This window comes from Polypterus senegalus, chromosome 5 (genome assembly GCF_016835505.1).
Source record: "Polypterus senegalus isolate Bchr_013 chromosome 5, ASM1683550v1, whole genome shotgun sequence".
Taxonomy (NCBI): Eukaryota; Metazoa; Chordata; class Cladistia; order Polypteriformes; family Polypteridae; genus Polypterus; species Polypterus senegalus.
In genome coordinates this window covers 27,269,048-27,288,019 of record NC_053158.1, presented here as the reverse complement: position 1 = coordinate 27,288,019, position 18,972 = coordinate 27,269,048, and the positions used below count along the sequence as shown (strand labels likewise).

The following is an 18,972-nucleotide window of genomic DNA, read 5'->3' as shown; positions in this document are numbered from 1 at the left end:
GTATTTTTCATGTTGTAGAATGAAATGGGAGTTCTTCTTTCAATTGTTATGATATTGTTATGACTTATTAAAACTACTTTGGGAATTTGTACCTGATCTCTTTGAGTTTCTGTAATGTTACATTCCCATATTTAATTGGGTTTCTTTAAAAATGTGATCATGGATCAGCCAGAGTGTAAATCAGTCTGTGGTTTTTTAACGTTTCCTGAGAGAAGTAACAGTTGTGAGATGTTCTTCTGAATGGGTAATGTGGCACAGTCCCTTACTTAAATATTTAGTAAGTAAATTATTTTATTAACTTCTTTAATATTATTTTTACTTATGATATTGACTGTGTACTTATGTAGTTTTTCATCATAATTTTTTCACTTGGTTCACACTGTTTTCGTCTCATTTTTCTCTTTCATCCCCATAACCTCAAATGTCCCTTTCCTTCCTTTCTTTCTTCCTTTTTAAGCACCTTCAGAATATGTTTTGTTTTTAGCTAACTTTTAAAATAATTTAAATTACACTTGTGTTTTCTAAAATAAAAACACAAATGTATAACCTTACTTGAATACTTTATTTGCTTATTTGGTTAATGTATCAGTACAGAGAATTAATTTAAAATATAAATACATTTTTATAGGCTGAAAAATATGAAGTTGCTATTAAGAGTCACAACTTACATATTGCGCAGCTAAGACAACATAATGATGAGCTTCAGACTAAGTTTAATGAGAGCAATGATTTGGCAAAGAAATATCAGACTGCGGCTGAATGTTACAAACAGAAATATCATTTAAGTATGGAGAAGATAAGGGAACTGGACACAAAAGTACAAGATCTTCAAGAAGGAGCTAAAAACTCAAGGAATGAGGTAAGTATAGTTTGCTTATACTGCATAATTCAGTTCAGTTAGACCAAATAGTAAACTCAGATTAATAATTGCTTGAAAATCCTATTTAATTTGTTACCAGTCTAATCTGTTTTTTAGGGATGTATTAATGTTGTTTTATAATTAAAAATTAAATGCATATTGGTAACAATTGAGTTATGTTATGAACTATGTCTGTTGATATAGTCAATTAATTTTGTTTTGGATTGTTGTGTAAAACTGAGTTTTGAGTAGACCTGTTGATCTATATGTTTATATTAATTTCAATTCAGAGGATTTTTACATAGGGTATTTCCAGTTGACAAGCTCATAGCACTTTATGCAATACAACAGCTGCACACAAAATAAGATTCAAAATAAATACAAAGCATACATCCTAAAGCTGCACATGTTTTAGTGACCGTAAAATGGCCCGGTGTTAAGAAATGTTGGTGAATGTATATGAGTTCAACTGACAATGGAGTGATGCCCAGTCGGGTGTTGCTTCCAAACAGTACTGTATGCCTGAGATGACAATGTTATCCATATAGACATCTACATTCGTAGAAATTTGTTAAAATACAAAGGCATAACACTTTATTGACTCTTCTACTTAAAAGTGTCAATTTTCCAAAAATACATGAACATCATAACTTCTTGACTCAGTAGTGATATTGTTAGTGTCTCTTTAGCCTTTGGAAACCCCTATGCAGAACTGCTACTGGATAAAAAATGTATCTGATCTAGATAAATCAACTGACATTGTTCATTGCTGGTGCTCTGACATGCCTCAAGTTCCTGCTTATTTAATTCATGCCTCGCCTTTTGCAATTTAATACTTAATACCATAAGCATCATCATTAGGATTGAGTGTTTTTGGTTTTGTCTGTGTTGACGAAACTCTTTATTGATGTAATGCACATCTACATATTCACTGCTGCTAGGAAATAACTCTCAGAATCTACCTTAGAATCTCTCAAATCACTTTTCTCGTGATGATCATTTTGGAAGACATGGCCAGTGAATTACAACCACTGGTTCATCAAGCCATCATTCAAAGGTATTTTAAAAGGCAACACTGTCTTTAGACCCACACAATGGCTATTCTTAAGGTACTTAAGGTAGCATCAATCTGTATGTGAAAGCATTTCTTCAGAGTGACATACAAAAGATTGGACACAAGACAATATTTTGTTATCTTGATAAAGATTTAGTTTGTGTTAACTGCATGTATAGTGACATTTTCATAGTGTTTGGTTGTTCAGATGTGTGATTTAGGAGATAACTAAAATTATTCATAGAATAATTTAGTGTTTTTTGAATATTTCTTGTACCATTTCACATATATAATTGTAAGTATTTAAAGATCTGTAATGCAAACTACTAGTTACTCATCTGAAATCTAGTTTGTATCTAAACTAAGATGCTTTATAACTTAGCGTGACGGTCTGGGTTGGCTCCATGCTCCATTTTGCATTTTGGAGCCTCCTGGACCTGCAATCATTGATAGTCATAATCAAGATGAGTTGGGCAAATGAGGAAACATACATGCAGCAAGGGGTAGGTATAAACGTGTTCAGTGCTTTTATTTACAGTCAGTCAAAAAGGAAGTGTTCAGTAAGTGCAGTGTTCCTTCCATAATGAATAGTCAAGAAATAACTAATCCATAAAAACTAGTCTCTATATGGAGGTTAAAATCCATCAAATAAATACATTACATAAAAATGAGGTTAAAATTGACAGAGACTGTTCCTTTAAAAAAAAACTCACAATCCCCTATGCTTCTCTCTAAAGTTGACATCTCCTCTGCTTACCCTGACTGGGCCCTTGCTGCCAGAGGAGATGTCCTCCCAATAGGTGTAGTCAACCGTCCCTCCTGGCTCAGGTCCCCATTATCTGGCCCTCTGCAACCTGGGGGCTCCGCATTGAGCAGCACGCATCAACCGCCACCAGTCCCTTGGCATCTGCAAGACGCACAGTATTTCAAGTCACTCCTGCACCCAGGCAGTTGCTCAGTAGGAGCGCCCCTTCTTCAGCCTTAAGCTCCTGCAGCCCTGAGGCTCACACTGGCCACCCCCTCTATTCACTTCAACATGTCTTTCTCACTGCTGTCTCCCTTCCTATTCTTTCATCTCCTTTTAACCTCAGTTCTCTCTCATTCTCTACCTTTTATTTTCAATCCCTATATTCGTCTTTCTCTTTTCCTTCTTTGGGCAATCTAATTTCTTCCTTTAACCCCCTCCTTCTGCACAGGCTCCTTTTCAACTATTCTCTGTAATTAGATGCAGGTGTGTCAAGCCAATATTTCTCAGGTACAATTGAGACTCCCTACCGATCCACCCACCTTTGCACATGTATGCGGCACAATCGGCAACGTACCCTAATTGATCACTGAGCAAGGTATGCATACACACACACCGCACCTGAGCCCCACACACGATTTTTTATTTAAATTTCGCCTAACACCACGGACCACTTATCACACTTATAGTGTGGAATTTTTGCACTGATGCGTAGACTTTGCAAAACTTAAGTCTTTGTATCATATGTTCCTAATGTACAGTTATTAATCCTGAAATTAATTTATTATTTTTTGCATCACTGTGTTAACAATATTGCATGGTTAAGTTCTCTGATGATTTGAGAACACAGTGGTGAGAGTTACCCCAGTGTACTCTGTGTTAGTCATTTGCTGTTTTTGTTATTGTAAAGCACTTTATGATGACTTTATTGTTGAAATGTGCTTAAAACTAGTACCGTCACTATATGTAAAATTTCAATCAAAGTGAAACCACAAAGGCATATGTTATGACACTTTCCTGTACATCTAATCATGAGACTGTAGATGTATATTTAACTATATTCATGCTGAAAGTTTTTCTTTGAGGAATTTGGAGCACACTGCTGATCACTAGTCATAATGTGATCTAGCTGATGTGGACTTGGGTTGTAAAGTTCCGGGTTTTATGGTTCAGTCCTCGCTATCAGGTCACTGTGTAACACTGACACAGTCACTTAACCTGCCAAAGCTTTGGTTTTCTAGTTACTGTATATAAATGGTTATGCCTTTATGATGTATAATAATGTACTTCTTAAAGTGTCAGGCCATAGCTTAAATACAAGTTATACTGTATATTTGCTTTTATTTTTCAAGACTTTATTAAAAATGTGAAAACATTTTTTCTTGTTGTTGGCAAGATAATTCAAGCAAAAGAAGAAATCTGTACTTTGAGAGACAAGTGGCTAAGTCTTCAGCACCAGTATGAGGAAAAATGTATCCAAATGAAGGACTTGGAAGAAACCGCTGGACATCTTAAAGAACAGCTGAAGACAGCTGAGGATAACCTGAAGATAAAGAACGACCACATTGCTAACTGCGACTGCATGATTTCAAATCTGAAGGATGAAGTTGCACATCTACAAAATGAGGTTGTTTTAGTTTTTTATTGAATTAGGAATTGACATATTGACAGTATGGATGAATCTTGTTCATATGTGAAATAGAATCCTGTAATAATATGGTGGATGGGTACTGGAATAACTTATATTAGGATTTTGGCCCCTGGCATGTCACCTTAACTGCTCTTCTTTGGTGCAAATGGAGAGCAAAACAGAAATGTTTACTCCATGAAATTAACAAGAGAAAGTGTCTGATCAAGGCTGAAACTTTAGTACTGTGACCCCAGACACACCATGTTTCCACATGTGCACAAGGAATGCCATACAGCCAACCCAAACAAAATGTTCACGATAGTGAGGATAATTGTATATCCTCCTTTTTATAAGTAGAGAAAATAATCATATATCTACCTCTTCTTCCCCAGCAGCACCATGTTGTAAACCTTATTTAATCAGTTTGGGCTTACGTTCTTCTTTACATCCTTTAGAGAGATTTAGTTTTAGATACACATTATCCTCTGTTCCTTAAGGAGCCTTTAAGGAAGGTTACAATTCAGAATATTTTAAATATTAGACAAATAACTCAATGAAAGCAAAGCTATTGGAAGGGAGGCTTTCTCACATGTTCATATCTATCAAGCAGGCAACATCAAATTATTACACTGAATAATGTGTAGGTTAGATTGACTGACGATGCTACTGCAATGCTTATCTTTGCAGCGTCATGTCACTAGGTCCCTATTTAATCTCCATGTCTTTGATTTCTTCTGTGTGGAGTTTTGTTTAACTACAAGTTCCTGAGATACATTGTGAGAGGTTACTTGATAAATAAAATTGAAAAGTCTGAGTACTTCTAGGTAGATATTTGTTTGTAGTATGCTGTGGATTGGCATCTGCATTGCCCTCCTTGCTGTAGGGATGAACTTTGTCTGTCTGCAGTGGAAATTGCAGGTTGAGGAAAAGTGAAAGCATGACAGAAATGTTTTATTATTTTTTTGTCTTAAAAATATTTTGGCAGATTTCAGAGCAAGCTAATGCAGTTCTTCAGCTTCAAGAGGATTTATGCTTTTACCAGGCTAGTCACAGTCATTCCAATGAAGAATATGAAGTTCAGTATTCCCTTGTTGAACATCTACAGAAAGTAAGCATAATTCTATAGTAATTAGTTTTGTTACTTTGTTTGCATTATGTAAAAATGTTTCAATAATGTATACACATTAACTGTAGTAAACACACCAATTGTGTTTTGTGTTTACTTTCTACCGCCAAAATGTAAAATACAACATTTGACTACCAATGTAATTAATAAGTTGTGATTTCATTAACTCCTGTATATACTGTAGCACATACTGTATACATAATGGCAAGCAGTACAAACCCAGAACTATTTTAATATTGTAACAAATTATAGGTGATATGTTTATAGCTGTTAAGCAAATACTTTTACCATTATAAGAGAATAAATGAGTTAAAATATTTTAAAGAAAATCACTTGTGGAGTTTAACCTTTCATATATGTACATTATGTATAGTATATATAAAGATTATTTAGTGAATTCCTGGATATACTCCTAAGAGACAATACACAGTAGTGTCTGCCAGGCAGTGATGCCAGAACCTTGGTTTGCTGAAGGACACAGGAGAATGTTTCTGGGGAATGTAACACCTGAGAAAAGCAAATCCTTTGATAAAAATGTTAAAAAGAACAGCAGAGCAGGTTTTGAAATGTTAAAAGGAAGATAGTGTGCACAATAAAAGCCACACAAAAATGTATTCATATAAATATTAAATGTCAAATGCTAAGAATGGGATTTGTGCAACAGTAAAGTATAAATAAACTAATAAATAATTCTTAAACTAAATAAGTGAACCTAGGGCATGTATTCTACGCATGTTAAATACAGCACCATTTTCTAGATGAAGGCTTTTTGACTTCTTAGACTTTTATGTTTTATTGTTCATAATTTTTTTCTCTCGTTTAGCTGAAATTGTTAATAACTTTTAAAGTATCGAATACATTTTTGCTTAATTTTTATTTTTCAAACAACTCGCAAAATTGTACCTTCATTATAGTTCATTTTTTTTTGTGCTGTTGTAGCCTTCCTCAGTTTTTTTGCTCTTTCAGTGTCATATTTTTAAAGAATTTGTAGAAATATTAAAGAATTTTGTCATCCATTTCTGTCAAACATTTAAGCAACATATAAAAATAAATGACATTTATTAAATAAATATATAAGGGAATAAGCAACAGAAACAGTTTTATGACACATTTAATTATTGTTGCTCACAAATCATTTGTGTTTGCATTTATTGTCACATTTCATAATACGTTTGTTTGTATTTATTTACTAGTTATGCTATCTGTGAAAGAGGGATTTAAATTTAAGTAATCAACGTAGACCTCAGCGTTAATGTTTGCAGTGTACAATCTTTTAGAATGTGCTTTGCAATGCATGTATTAATAAAATACATTGCATTTGTCATTCCAACAAATGGCACATCACAAACATTTGTTGTAAGAGAATACATTTCTACAAATGGCTGTGATGTGCTATCAGCTGTCATGACAAATGCACTGAGTATGCCTCTGTTATATGCCTTTTGGTATAAGATTTGTGATAGCAGGGCTAATGTTTGTGATGTGCCATCTGTTAGAGTGACATGGAAGTAGCAACATTATGGATACACAGACACTTATCCTTTTACTAAGGTGGATTTATTTAATTTTGTCCTAAATATTCCTTCACAACCCAGCCATAGGGGATGCACAAACCAGTGTGTTTCTTTGTGCCGGTCCCAAGCCCGGATAAATGGGCAGGGTTACATCAGGAAGGGCATCCGGTGTATATTTTTGCCATATTAATACAAAGTATGTGGACAACATTGGCAACCTCTAATGGGAGCAGCTGAAAGAAGAAGTCCTAAATATTCCTTCATACTAAACAACCATCAAGAGTGAAAGAACCCAACCTACCCTATCCTATCCTAGCTTTAGTCAGAGGATTCATATCTTGTGATAACTAAGTCACCGGAGAAAAAGTTGGTAAATGAATCATGACTAAACTAATTGCACCGAAATTTTAAGCTTTTATATTGGTTCACTCTTTCCATATACACAAATTTAAGAGTTAAATTTGAGTTAAAAACTTTGACACTATAAATGTCACATTAACACTTGTAATTTTGTTGTTTACTAGGAAAAATGAAAACCACTATCAATCAACAGAAAACAGTTTCAGGGGTCTGTGGCAAACTAGAATTTAAGCAATTTAGCAGAAGTAATGTAAAGTTTAGGTTGATATGGTGGAGGCACCATTAATCCACGATGCAGATTAAATTATTGAAGGAGGACTGCCAGTTGTCTACAGTAACATGCTCAGGGCAAGAATTTATTTTTCTGCTATAATACCAAGATAAAGTAATTTACATAAAGGGGGTTCCAGTGAAGCATATCAAGATCTAAGAGAACAAATATTTGACACAACGGTAGTATTTTAAGAAAGAAAAGTAGATATCAGGTGACTTGTTTAATTTGTCATTAGAGAACCTTTGCTCATCATAATTTAACATGAGCAAGAATCTTTTACTATATGGGCTGAAAATGGGCTTTCCAATTGTATCTGAATAATAAACCAAAAATTATTGATTTCAAACAATAATAGTCATTTGCAGCATTAGTTATGCCTTGGCTGTGTGGAAATGTTTATTGTTACGTTAGGGATTATAACATGCAAATGAAGCTACAAGATGGAATATAGTAAAACAAATACTATAATAATATATGTAATGTTTTGGGAAAAGAAAAAGAATAACCTGTGTTTCTGACTAGCTTTTAAAATGTTTATTTTCAGTTTTCCCACACCTGTAACAAACTTTAATGTATGTATTATTATATTTTCAGGAACTTGACACTTTGCAGAAAAAACATGCTGAAGTGTGTGATGAATATAAAATTGCTCAACACCAACTCAAGGCTGAAGAAGCTCGAGTAAAAGAAAAAGAGAAGAAGCATGCTGTCGAGATCGAACAGCTTGAGCAGGATCTGCAGTCCTTACGTGTGAATGTATCAGCCTCCAAGCAAAGCTACACACATAGAGTGTCCCAGTATGAACAAGACATTGCACAGCTTGAAAATGACCTTGCTGTATTTAGGAAAACGTGCTCCCAAAAGGATCAAGTATGTATTTTTCTCTTTATTGTACATGTTTGAATTATTTGTTTAAAATAAGTGTTAAAAAGTTACTGTCCAGAGAAATAGGTCTCTGACAGCACAGCATTACAACATAAAATGTCTTTGCTAATCATACAGGTTTGGGTCCTGTCTTGCTCCTTATATTTCCAAGATCTCTTTCCCCTTTTATGATCACAAAGGTAGAATAGCCAGGTTCTGGATATAGTTAAATGTGTACACTTTTAAAATAATTTTTCTGCTAATTAGGAAATGATGAACAGTGTAAAAGTTGACTTTTCCAGTGTGAAACTGCTTTGATTTTGCCTTAAAGATGAATGCATTTGTTGGAATTCAAGGGTCATGGTAAGTACTGTAGGTTCAGGTCTTAGTCGGGGTTCTCAAGCATTTTTGGCATAACTCTGGCATAGCTCTGTTTTCTTCCACAACATGGTTGTGTCTCACCCCAAAGATTGTCATCTACAATATGTATAAGCTGTATGTTAAAGTACATTAAGGTAGATTAGCTAATTATTACTTTTGCATGAAGAAGAATATACAGTATTTAATGTTGAATGGTTTTTAATTGCGTGTAATTAGGTTCTGAGTAAGAAGTTTTGCGAATGGCTACTGTTAATGTTTAGTAGGTGGAATTAAATTAATTATCACTTGCATCTTAAGAAAATTGATTAGTTTTAAAATTATTTTATGACTTGATAACCAGTATTACTGTATTTCTGAATGTTCTGGGGAGTCTGCTTTTTATCACGTATATGACAGGACTCTTGACCAGTAAATGAGGGGAAGAGGTAGGTCCCACAAACGCGTTTCCTCTGCGTGAAGTGATTTTCCAGAAGTATTTATACAACAATATTATAGCAAAAAATGCATATGTTTTGTTTGTTGTGAGCATACGGCTAGATTTGAGTAATGTGAGTTTTTTTTCAAATACATTTTCATATTTTTTTGTGATCCAATGTTGGTCTCCAGAGACACACATTCTATGAGAAAGTTTGTTATCTCTAATGTCAATGAAAACCTGAGATTTAAAAATCTTTCTTAGCCATCACTACAATCTACATACAGTAAGTAACATATAAAGAAAATATTATTTTTAGGTGTAGTATTCCTTTAACGGTGATGTCACATTAGGTGACTTTTCCAGTAATGTCATAGCTTTCATTTCATAATCATAGAGAGCTGGTGACAGTTGGTGGTAGTTGGTGGTGCGCTCCCATGAAAGCGTATTTTAGTGTGATCTACTCAGCGATTCACTCCAATTATCTGAAATCTGAACTGTGCTGGAAAGGTTGCATACAATTGCGTAATTTGATATGCCCAATAGTTTTCAGTTGTTTAAACTGAAAAACAACAAGATAGGCATCTATAATAACCTACAACTAGAATTTGTGTAATGTGACATTGGCTTAAGGAGATGGTAAAGTGCTGACAAAAATCTGTGTTAGTCACTTCACTCTTAAGCATGTTGTAAGCTTCCGACATAAGAGTTAGTGTAAAATAGAAGTTTTCTTAAGGAATACCTTGGTTATATGGTGCTTTAATAGACACAGATCAAAATATGTTCATTGGCCCTTGGAGGCACTGTTAATGTGATGTCTGATCCTAGAAGTAAGCAGCAAATGAAGTTTAAATGGTCATTTAGCAGGTGAGTTTTATTTTAAGTAACAGAAATTTAAGCAGTTTAATGCAGATCTTAGAAATGCAGTATTTTTAAGTCTACTGTTATTAAAACCAGTAATTTAGTATCATGTAAGTTAAACATCAATACCAAACTTGAGAGCATTTTATAAACAATTGCTTCCCTGGGCATAGACCAGGGATGAGGAGGAACCAGAAGTGAACGCTGGCATTTCTGTCTGCCGCTGCTTGCCGATGCTCTGTTTGTGTACTTTTTCTAGTTGTTTTTTACTCGTTTATTGCCTTTTGCATTGGATCTTCCCTCGCCTTTACATTGAATTAAAAACTGATAACACACATTTGCGTCCCTTGCCTCCTTCGGCCTTAACACGAGCCCTCGTAGAACTGTTCTTTGCTGGCTGCAGCCTGTGTGGTTAAGTGGAAACTTTCTCACTTTTTCTCTGCTCAGGTAACTAGCTTTGATGAATAGGTGGTTCAAACTGCCCCTTGTCAATCGCTGAGTACTTGCGGAAATCCCAGTGGTGGCGGTCTACTGGCTAATGTGTTATTTTAATTGGGCTGAGTAGGTACACAAGGGGCACATTGCTTTGCTTCCAATCTGCAATTTGCTTGAGTGACTTCTGGAAATCTACTATGATAAACCTCAATTGGTTGTCATGGATTATTATGTCTACTATGCTATCTAATGCAGTTACATCTTCAAAACTAAAATATTCACCAGATGAATGTATTTCTCCAAATATTCACTATGAATTGCCTGCTGATCTCCTGCTGCACCACGGCATTCTCCAACGACAAAAGTACGTTCACCGGGGCTCTTGTCGTCGGTTTTGCTTCAGCAGGCCTAGCAGCATGTCTGTTCCTTCATTTTGGTCTGAAGGACGCACCTGTCCACGTATTATTGAGCAATGTGCTAATCATAACGTGTTTATTCCTTTGGTAAAATCACTGGAATATACAGTACGACTTGATCTATCGCTAACAAAGCTCTGCTGATTGGTGATGTTATCATAAACACTAAGATGGACTGTTTATGTCTTACATAGACTTGGCAGCAACCGGGTGATTATTTTCATCTAAATGAAGCGCTTCCTCCAGAGTTTGTCCGCATCTCCAAATCCGTTCTTTTTCGGGGAGGAGGGTCAGTCTCGCAATAATACACCGTAAAGACTTAAAATTATCACCAATATCTCTTCCAGCGTATCCATCCTTTGAACTGTTAGCTGGCAAACTCTGCGGACCTTCACCTATTATAATTGCTGTTTTATATAGACCTCCTAAACTATCAAGTGTTTTTATTGCAGGTCTTTTTACTATTTTAACAACTATCTATGCAGTGTCTACTAATGTCATCCTCATGGGTGATTTTAACATACAAGTTGATGTGCCAACTGATACACTGACAAATGATTTTAATGAAATCCTTGACTGTTTTAATTTAATTCAATATGTCAGCTTTTCGACTCATAACAAGGGTCATATTTTAGACTTAGTTTGCTGCTCTAGTATCACACCTCACAATCTTATTTCTACTGAATTACCTATCTCAGATCACAAAATTATCACATTTAATGTTAGCTTATCTCTCAGTAAATCAAAGGTTCAGCATGTTATTTCATTTCGTAATGTCAAGGATGTAAACCCAGAGACCCTTATACATTTAATACAATCCCATCCTGTTTCTCCTTCAGCAGCACACCATCAGAATTAGTAGACCATTACAATGCTGCTCTGTCTTCTGCTTTTGATACACTAGCTCCCTTAAAAACACGGACTGTCATTTATTCGCACTGCTCCCTGGTTTACATCTGAACTCCGTCAGATCATAGCCACGGGCCAACAGTTGGAGCGCCTAGCTAAAAAGATGGGTCTTGTTGTACACAAGGAAATGCATTCAAATCATATGTTAAAATACAAAAGTGCTCTCTCTGCTGCCAAAACTGCATACTATTCTAACATTATCAATACAGGAGGGAAAAATAGTAGAGCTCTTTTTTCTACAACGAAAAGGCTAATTACATCACCAGAAAATGTTGCTTACCATAACCTCTCTGTTAAATACTGCTGTACTTTTTGGATTTCTTCATCTCAAAAATTGAAAAAATCCACCAGCAACTTGCTTCCTTTATCTCTGCAGAAAATTACATACTCTCCACTACCACCCATATTCCCCTACCAACCACCCTATTCTCAGATTTCAGTTTACAAGCTGAAAATAATATCTCGGCGCTTATAACAAAATCTAATTCTTCCACATGCCAATTAGATCCAATACCTACAAGCTTTGTTAAGTCCTGTCTGTCACATATTTCCCCCATGATAACTGCTATAGTTAACTCTTCCCTTACTACAGTTACGGTCCCCCTCTCACTAAAAACAGCTTCAATTACTCCAGTTCTGAAAAAACCTGGCTTAGACCCAAATATCCTTAACAATTATCGGCCTATCTCAAATGTTCCTTTCATATCTAAAGTTCTCAAAAAGATAGTTGCCTCCCAACTCCAGTCCCATCTTTCAAAAAAAGAACCTTTTTGAATAGTTTCAATCTGGATTTTGTCCTAAACACAGCACAGAAACTGCCTTGGTCAAAATTACAAATGATGTTCTCCGGGCAGCTGACATGGGACTTTTATCAATTCTTGTGCTTCTTTCCCTCAGCTCTGCATCTGACACCATATCCCATCAGATACTTTTGAAACGACTAGCTAGTTTTGAAGTCTGTGGCCTTGTCCTCCAGTGGTTTTCTTCCTACCTCACTGATTGGAAGCAATTTGTTCAAATAAAGGGCTTTAAATCTGAGAACACAGTCGTTACACAGGGAGTTCCGCAGGGTTCTGTTTTGGGGCCGCTTCTTGTTCTCATTTATATCTTCCCAATAGGTAATATTTTCCGGCACCATGGTATTAAGTTTCATTATTATGCTGATGACACACAGCTATATCTATCCACTAAATCCACTTCTGTTTTCCCTCCAGATGCTCTTATGGCATGTCTCCAAGACATAAAGAAATGGATGACTCACAATTTTCTCCAACTAAACAGCAATAAAACTGAGGTGCTCCTCATTGGCTCTAAATCTACACTTGCTAAGATTAACCATTCTTCTATTTTAATTAATAATATTAACACCAACATCTCTTCCCAAGTTAAGAGTCTGGGCATCATTCTAGAGAGTACTCTCTCTTTTTCTTCCCATATAAGTAACATTTCTCGGACTGTCTTCTTCCATCTCTGAAACATTTGTAGACTTCATCCTGTTCTTACGCAACAAAGTACTGAAGTATTGTTTAATGCCCTAGTCACCTCACATATAGATTACTGTAATGCTATTCTATATGGCATCCCACAAAAACATATCCATCGCTTACAACTTCTTCAAAATTCTGCTGCCAGGATGATAACCTGTTCTAAATATATTACACCTGTTCTCTCTCAACTTCACTGGCTCCCTGTTAACTACAGAATACATTACAAAATACCACTCTTAACATTTAAAGCTCTCCACAACCTCACTGATCTCCTACAGACTTACACTCCCTCTCGCTCACTCAGATCCTCATCTGCAGCTCTACTTTCTATACCATACATCGAACTCTTCTATGGGAACTCGAGCATCTCTCCTAGTGCTCCTCAACTCTGGAATTCTCTTCCCTCTCACATATGTCAACTCAATTCAATAACACAGTTTAAAACTGCCCTCAAAACTTATCTTTTTAAACTGGCATACCAATTGTGAATTTTGCACTGTTACTGCCTGTTATCTTTGTTTGTTTGCTAATTATTGCTTTGTGATTTATCATTCTCTTGTTTTTATTTTACTAAGGTTTCATTTTATTGTAAGGTGACCTTGAGTGCTAAGAAAGGCGCCTATTAAATAAAATGTATTATTATTATTATAAGTATTTCACTCCCACATCACCGCTTGGTTTGTGATTTTAAACTGTAAATGTAAGCACATATGCGCTCCCCAAAGAACTAATGTTTCTTTCAGCCTTGCACTCAGCATTGAGCAGGTAGGGTCCGATGTCTTGAGATGATATGACTCATGATATGAGAATTAGTGGGTGTGAAAAATGGATGAATGGACAGATATTTTCATCCATGTTGTTCGTGTTTAATGGGTATAAAATAAAATAAACTACCTCACTCTATTTTAACTCTTTCATATTGGAAAGTTTTATGATTTTTAAGATTTTTTTTTTAAACTTCAAATTTAAAGTCTTTAAAGCCACAAAGTTCAATAATGCAAAGAACATATCTAGCAGCAAGGTATGATTTAAATAAAAAAATCACATTGTAGCCTTTCATAACTCTCATGGAGATCTGTTTTTACATACATATCACACATTGTTTACTTTAAAAGGTCATATTGACATCTTCAGTGAAAGCCAAAACTCTTGTGAATTTGCCCCTTTTTTGTATATTCTGTGTTTGAAATGCAGTCAAATAAAACTTGTATTCATAAAATGATACAATGTAAATGTATTTTACATCTTGAAGAAATTAGTACAGAAAGAAGTTTGCTCAGGTAGGTAAACTGAATAGTTAAAGACAAATGAATATTTTATTTAACCTTTTAGCTGCCACTAAAAGGATGCACACATTTTAGATGTACACGTGTTATTATTGAAAACTGGACACACTTGTGTGTGCCATGTGTGGACGAAGGTTCGAGGCAAACAGCAGGCAGACAGCAAATGTAAAGTAAGAAGCGATTTCTTTATTCTTGATGGCAGAGAGACTACTCCAGCCCTGTCAGCTAGAGTCACTGACAGTCACCAGCAATAGCCCACTCTTGGGGGGATGAGTTTCCTTTTTATAACAGGCTCTCTCTGCAAGATGTAAAAATTTCTATCACAAGACAAGGTTACACAATTCTTTGGGGGGATTCAGTAATATGCCCAAAAATTGCAACACATTTGTTCAACCACTAAAGATGAAGTGAAAAAGTCTGTTGCTGTTGATTTTACAATCCTAGATGTTTGTTAAGATTAACAGTTTCCTAAGTACAGACCAAAAGGTCAGCAGTTTGACAGAATTATTGCAAGTTTCTTTTTAGCTTACATGTATTTAACAGAGGCAGTTTAAACAATAGCTTATTGAATATTTGTAAATTAATACATATAATATTATAGCTTAATAACATTTTTTTCTTTCTCACATACAACCAGTAAGCTTACATTACTGTATCTGCTTTAACAAAAAATCAGTTAAGTATCTTAGTATAACCTTCGCAATAGAGTTATGTCAGGATGCTATTCATAGACTTTAGCTCCGCCTTCAACACAATCATTCCTCAAAAGCTGGTTGTAAAACTGAGTAGGGTGGGGCTGAACACCGCCCTCTGCAATTGGATCCTGGACTTCTTGACAGAGAGGCCCCAGTTAGTTCATGTGGGCTGCAACACTTCCAGGATCATCACACTGAGCATTGGAGCGCCGCAGGGCTGCATGCTTAGTCCACTGCTCTTCACCCTGCTGACTCATGACTGCACAGCCATGCACAACACCAACCACATCATCAAATTTGCGGATGATACGACGGTGCTGGGACTGATAAGCAGGGATGATGAAACAGAATACAGAGAAGACAACAATCTATCTCTCAGTGTCGACAAGACAAAAGAGATAATTGTGGACTTCAGAAAATCACATCCTGCCCACATTCCCACTCAGATTCAACGGCTTAGATGTGGTGACTGTTAGGAATGTCAAGTTCCTCGGTGTGCACATAACTGAGGAACTTATGTGGCCGCATAACACCTCATCTCTAATCAAGAAAGCCCAACAGAGGCTACACTTCCTGAGGTGGCTGAAGCAAGCAAGTCTTCCCCCTTCCATCCTCAACATGTTCTACAGAGGCACCATGGAGAGTGTTCTGACCAGCTGCATCACTGTCTGGTATGGCAACTGCAACATATCCGACTTCAAGCGCCTACAAAGGATAGTGAAGACAGCATAGAACATTATTGGGGTGCCTCTTCCTTCACTGCAGGACATATTTTACGAACGCAGTGGCGGCAAAGGCCTGTAGCATTATGCCAGGACACCTTACACCCCTCACATGGACTTCACACTTCTGCCATCCAAGAGAAGATACTGCAGCATCAGAGCCAGATCTGCCAGGCTGCAGTATAGTTTTTACCCCAAGCTGTTAGACTCTTTAACACCATGCTGCCCCCCTGGGATCAACCACCTCTAAAACAGAACTTTCATACATGCAAGCCACTTTCCTGCATAGACAAGTGTGCATTTAAAAAAGAACTGAAAATCTCATACTGACCTTTAAGTATTTTGCACACTCCACTTTGACATTCTTTGATATCCTTCTTCTGTGAAATATTCTGACCTGTCATTGTTTACACATGTCTTACAGAAATTATCAGTGTATGATAATAGTTGTTTATTATCTGTATCTATTATTTATTTTTTATATTATATATTTATTGACTATATTTATATATCTACAGTTCATAATGCTTACATTAACAAACTTTTTTAAAATAGGTCTTTTGATACTTATTTAAATGCATAAAGTGACAATTTGGTTCACATAATGCTTAGTATTTTCACTGTAATAAACATGGCTGATGAAATTTGAGATGTATTAAAAATGAAAGCTTATTCTTTAGTCTTTTCAAAATTTTGTAAAATGAGTAACTTTCCCAACTTGTAAATTATTTCAGTATTTTTGAAACAAACAGGCTTAACTTTAAAAACAGGCTGTCAAAAAGTTATGACATGACCCATTGTACAACCTGCTTGATTTGCATGATTCCTTTTGATTATTTCGTGAAGCTGTCAGTTGAGATACTTTGGAGAATATGTATGGGTTGTATAATTGTAATATAATTGTAAATAAACTAATCTTACAGTTTTGAATATTTATGAAATTATTTTTATTGTATCATCCAATGGGCACTATTCTCTTCAAAATTATATTTTTTTCTTTTAAGAGTTGAATTTAGATGTCCAAATGAGAAAAGCCAAGCAAGATATCCAAATGATTAAACCCCACCACTGTGAAGCAAGAAATACAATTTTATGAATCGAAAACATACCTGTACAGTAGGCATTATGTCAGTGAACTGACAAAGGTAATTTTTGACTGAGCCAGGCAAGGCGCAATCAGGCAGAAAAGGGTGACATCAAAATGAACAGCAACAAAACCAGAGGAGTAGACAGAACTGAGGTCATAAAATGAAGCAAGAGGACTGTACCAAAAAGCAATAAACAAAAAGATATTTTATCCATAAATCTGAAAGAGGTTTTGAATCTATAGATTGGGTGAGGCAGTGCTCCTTCAGCCAAACAGCAACGATCATTAAAAATTCAAAATGGAGGACAACACTGCCCAAACAATTATACAGCTCTTAAAATATTAGAAAAAAAAATCCATCAAAATACTTAATAAAAACAATAATGAGCAGTATGCTACTTCCTAAATAGTAGTTGTGATGAATCAAAGTCAGATACATTAGTTTGAAAGTTGCTGTAAGTCAGGTTACAAGCATGCACCAATACTTAATATCGAACATGAGCTCTCTCTCAGTTTTTACAAATGCCTATATTTCTGTTGCTATAAGTAAGTTAACTGATCTTTTACATTTACAAAGTATGGGCTTGGATTTTAATCGTTTTAATAGTCCTCCCTCAGCTTCTAAGGCCTATAATGATAGAATTGCTTATATTTGTTGAAATCACTTACTGTAAGTAATATTGCTGGTAAATTATATATAGAGTACATTGCCACACACATACAGTGACTGCATGGAAGCACTCACCTAACCAGAACGAAAAGTCTTTCAATACTGTTTTATCACATCTCCGGTCCTCAAAGAAAGGTCACCCTACTGAGGCTGCTGCTGTATCCTTCACTGCTAATGTTTGTCACCATGGCTTTTTTGTCCTAATAGACATGTTGCTTGCTTGTCATTGTTTTCTTGTTAGCTATGTTGTGTGAAGGATCTAAAACTCAATGTGACAGAGGAAACCTGCACCTCCACTTCTTTGGTCTTGTACGACTTTCTGTTGCACACAGAGTGTATGACTGGTACTTGGAAAAGGATCAGTCAGCATGTGCAGTGTGTTTCACTGTTTCTCTGTCACCAGAACTCGCAGCCTTGTTTTTCCAGTCAACAACACTGCATATCCACCCCGGTTTGCTTTTACTATAAGAAACACCAAGTGGCTGCCCTGCTGCACTTTTCCTGTCAAGCATGGTACATGGCCATGTCTTCACTTGCTTTGACAAAGACTTGAAGCCCAAGTTTGTGGCTGAGGTAGCCCACATATCCAATTCATGGGTCATGTTATGCATATCACAGCATAAGGTGTTGACTGAGATCTATGTTCAAGGCCCAGGGATTTGTGAGTTTTTCCATCACAGACAATCATTTGCAATTTTATATATTTAGTTTTCATAGTCTTTGTTTCCCACTTCCAAAGTGAAAAATATTACAAAGACCATAATGGTATCAACTAAGCACTCTCTCACATGTTATACTAAAAATCCTTAATATTCAGGGTCAGGGACCCTTTCTAAGTGCAGATTAAATAATGCCTGGATCAGTTACCAGTGCAGTTTTTCCTTTCATTTACTGCCAGACATGAACTGATGCTTTATGGCAACAGGCACCTTTTATTCTGGTCCAGGTTGACCTGTTTAGAAGAGGTGGTCCAGTTTTTCTTGTTGGCCTTACTTGTATGGGAAATATTCCTGGTATCTGGATTTCAAAAACTTTCCATTATGGTTTTCCACTGCGGCCATTGCCTACCATGCAGGGCATACCAAAAAAAAAAAAATTTTGTGTGTATGTATATATATATATATATATATATATATATATATATATATATATATATATATATATATATATAACAATATATAT

The 18,972-nt window shown here is 35.8% G+C and overlaps 1 protein-coding gene across 3 annotated transcripts in view; it reads left to right on the top strand.

Moving 5' to 3' along the window:
- LOC120530174 (putative leucine-rich repeat-containing protein DDB_G0290503) overlaps positions 1–18,972 on the top strand; it is a 419,164-nt gene that overhangs the window by 172,868 nt on the left and 227,324 nt on the right. For all 3 annotated transcript variants that reach the window (XM_039754405.1, XM_039754404.1, XM_039754406.1), the window contains 4 exons: positions 629–859; positions 4,055–4,285; positions 5,274–5,396; positions 8,157–8,432. In XM_039754405.1, the coding sequence (XP_039610339.1) occupies positions 629–859; positions 4,055–4,285; positions 5,274–5,396; positions 8,157–8,432 (861 nt within the window). The remainder of the gene's footprint in view (positions 1–628; positions 860–4,054; positions 4,286–5,273; positions 5,397–8,156; positions 8,433–18,972) is intronic.